This window comes from Pygoscelis adeliae, unplaced genomic scaffold (assembly GCF_000699105.1).
Source record: "Pygoscelis adeliae isolate BGI_AS28 unplaced genomic scaffold, ASM69910v1 Scaffold917, whole genome shotgun sequence".
Classification (NCBI taxonomy): Eukaryota; Metazoa; Chordata; class Aves; order Sphenisciformes; family Spheniscidae; genus Pygoscelis; species Pygoscelis adeliae.
This window is the reverse complement of record NW_008825097.1, coordinates 4,397-6,173: the sequence shown is the minus strand read 5'-3', so window position 1 is coordinate 6,173 and position 1,777 is coordinate 4,397. Positions and strand designations below refer to the sequence as shown.

The 1,777-nt window shown below is 67.5% G+C and overlaps 1 protein-coding gene across 1 annotated transcript in view; it reads left to right on the top strand.

The window, feature by feature from the left end:
- HAP1 (huntingtin-associated protein 1) overlaps positions 1 to 1,777 on the top strand; it is a gene marked incomplete at both ends in the record, with an annotated part of 10,748 nt that overhangs the window by 5,695 nt on the left and 3,276 nt on the right. Inside the window, 8 exons of the mRNA XM_009327019.1 lie at positions 79 to 155; positions 307 to 423; positions 536 to 636; positions 907 to 1,015; positions 1,153 to 1,231; positions 1,365 to 1,495; positions 1,565 to 1,639; positions 1,739 to 1,767. Coding sequence (XP_009325294.1) covers positions 79 to 155; positions 307 to 423; positions 536 to 636; positions 907 to 1,015; positions 1,153 to 1,231; positions 1,365 to 1,495; positions 1,565 to 1,639; positions 1,739 to 1,767 — 718 coding nt within the window. The remainder of the gene's footprint in view (positions 1 to 78; positions 156 to 306; positions 424 to 535; positions 637 to 906; positions 1,016 to 1,152; positions 1,232 to 1,364; positions 1,496 to 1,564; positions 1,640 to 1,738; positions 1,768 to 1,777) is intronic.

The following is a 1,777-nucleotide window of genomic DNA, read 5'->3' as shown; positions in this document are numbered from 1 at the left end:
GTGGGGGGGGGACAATGCTGAGCCCTCGGGCTGGTGCTCGCACAGTGCAGGGGTTCAGCCTTTGCCCTTCTCCCCCAGTCCTGTGCGCTGAGCGGGTGGTCCGGATCACGAAGACCTACCATGACATCGATGCTGTCACCAACCTGCTGGATGAGGTACGCCGGTGCCCGCTCTGTGCACGTGCTTGGGCTGGTGCGAGGGCTTGGGGGCCGGTGGGACCCCGAGGAGACAGGGGTGGGCGAGGGCTGGGGAAGAGGGGGCAGAGCAGGGGACGGGCCCCAGCTGATGCAGACCTGCCCCTTGCAGAAGGAGCGGGACCTGGAGCTGGCGGCGCGCATCGGGCAGTCCCTGCTGAAGCAGAACCGGAGCCTGACCGAGCGCAATGAGCTCCTGGAGGAGCAGCTGGAGTTGGCCAAAGAGGAGGTAACAGCCCCTGGGTGCAGGGTCCTGGCCTCGGCCCCCCATGTGCCTGGCCTGGGGGCCGTGGGTGGCCATGGTCCCCTCAGCCATGCCCTGACACCCCTTCCCCTTCCAGATTGCGCAGCTGCGCCACGAGGTCTCCATGCGGGATGACCTGCTCCACTTCTACACCACCACAACAGAGGAGAGCGAGCCCACCTCTGCCACCGCCACGCCGTGAGTGGGGGTCCCTGTCCCACCACTTGCCCGGTGCAGGACTGCTCCTGGGGGGCCGGGCAGAGGTGTTGGGCTGTAGCCATCGCCCTCCATGGGGTAGTGCCAGGGCTGGTGCTCCCTTTCCTCGCATGGCTTCCATGGGTCTAGCCCCACAGAGCTGGGTCACTGCAGATGCCTGCCTGGGAGCTGGGGGGAGTGGGCAGGGGGCTGGGCAGGCAGCCTCATCCTGCCTGCACTGCAGGTGCTCAGCATCCTCCCTGCCATCCCCAGGCTGCGCAGGCACGAGTCCTCGCTGTCCCTGCAGCAGTACTTGCAGTATGACACCTTGCAGCAGAAGCTCAAGTGCCTGGAGGAGGAGAACCAGAAACTTCGCATGGAGGTGAGCAGAGCCAGCTGGTGGGATGCCCCTCTCTGTGCCCACCTCTGCCCCACTTGCTGCCAGGGGACCTGAGCTGGCCCCCGGGGAGGCTGGAGGTCCTGCCCGTTGCGCTCAGCCCCTCCGACCCTCTCCCCCAGGCCACCAACATCGCAACCGAGACCTGTCAGTACGAGGACCAGGAGCAGCAGCTGATGATTGACTGTGTGGAGCAGTTCTGTATGTGGGGCTGGGCTCGTGAGGGGGCAGCTCCTCTCCGGGCTTGGGTTGGGGGTCTGCAGGCAATGCCCAGCATGACTGCGTGGGCTGGGGGGCCGTGCCCTGGCGGTGACGGACCCTGGGCTCTCCCCAGCTGAAGCAAGCCGGCAGGTCGTTTACCTCTCCGATGAGCTGGCCCGCAAGGCGGAGGACACGGCACGGCAGCAGGAGGAGATCAGCCAGCTCCTGGCGCAGGTGGTGGACCTGCAGCAGAAGTGCCGCACGGTGAGTGTCCCCTGCCCGTGCCGGGGGGTGTGGGGCACAGCTCCCTGACCTGCCCATTCCTACCCACAGTATGGCTCGGAGGTGGAAGAGCTCCAGCAGCACCTGGCCGTGGCAAAGGAGGTGCAGCAGCAGCTCCGGACAGAGGTGAGCCTGGGGAGGGCCCGGCCGTGGGTGCCCCGGCCAGTGGGGGGGTCCTGCCCTGCTGACACCGGGGCCATGCCTGAGCTGCGCCCGTGTCCGCAGCTGCGGGACCTGCAGGAGAAGTACGCAGAGTGCGGCGGG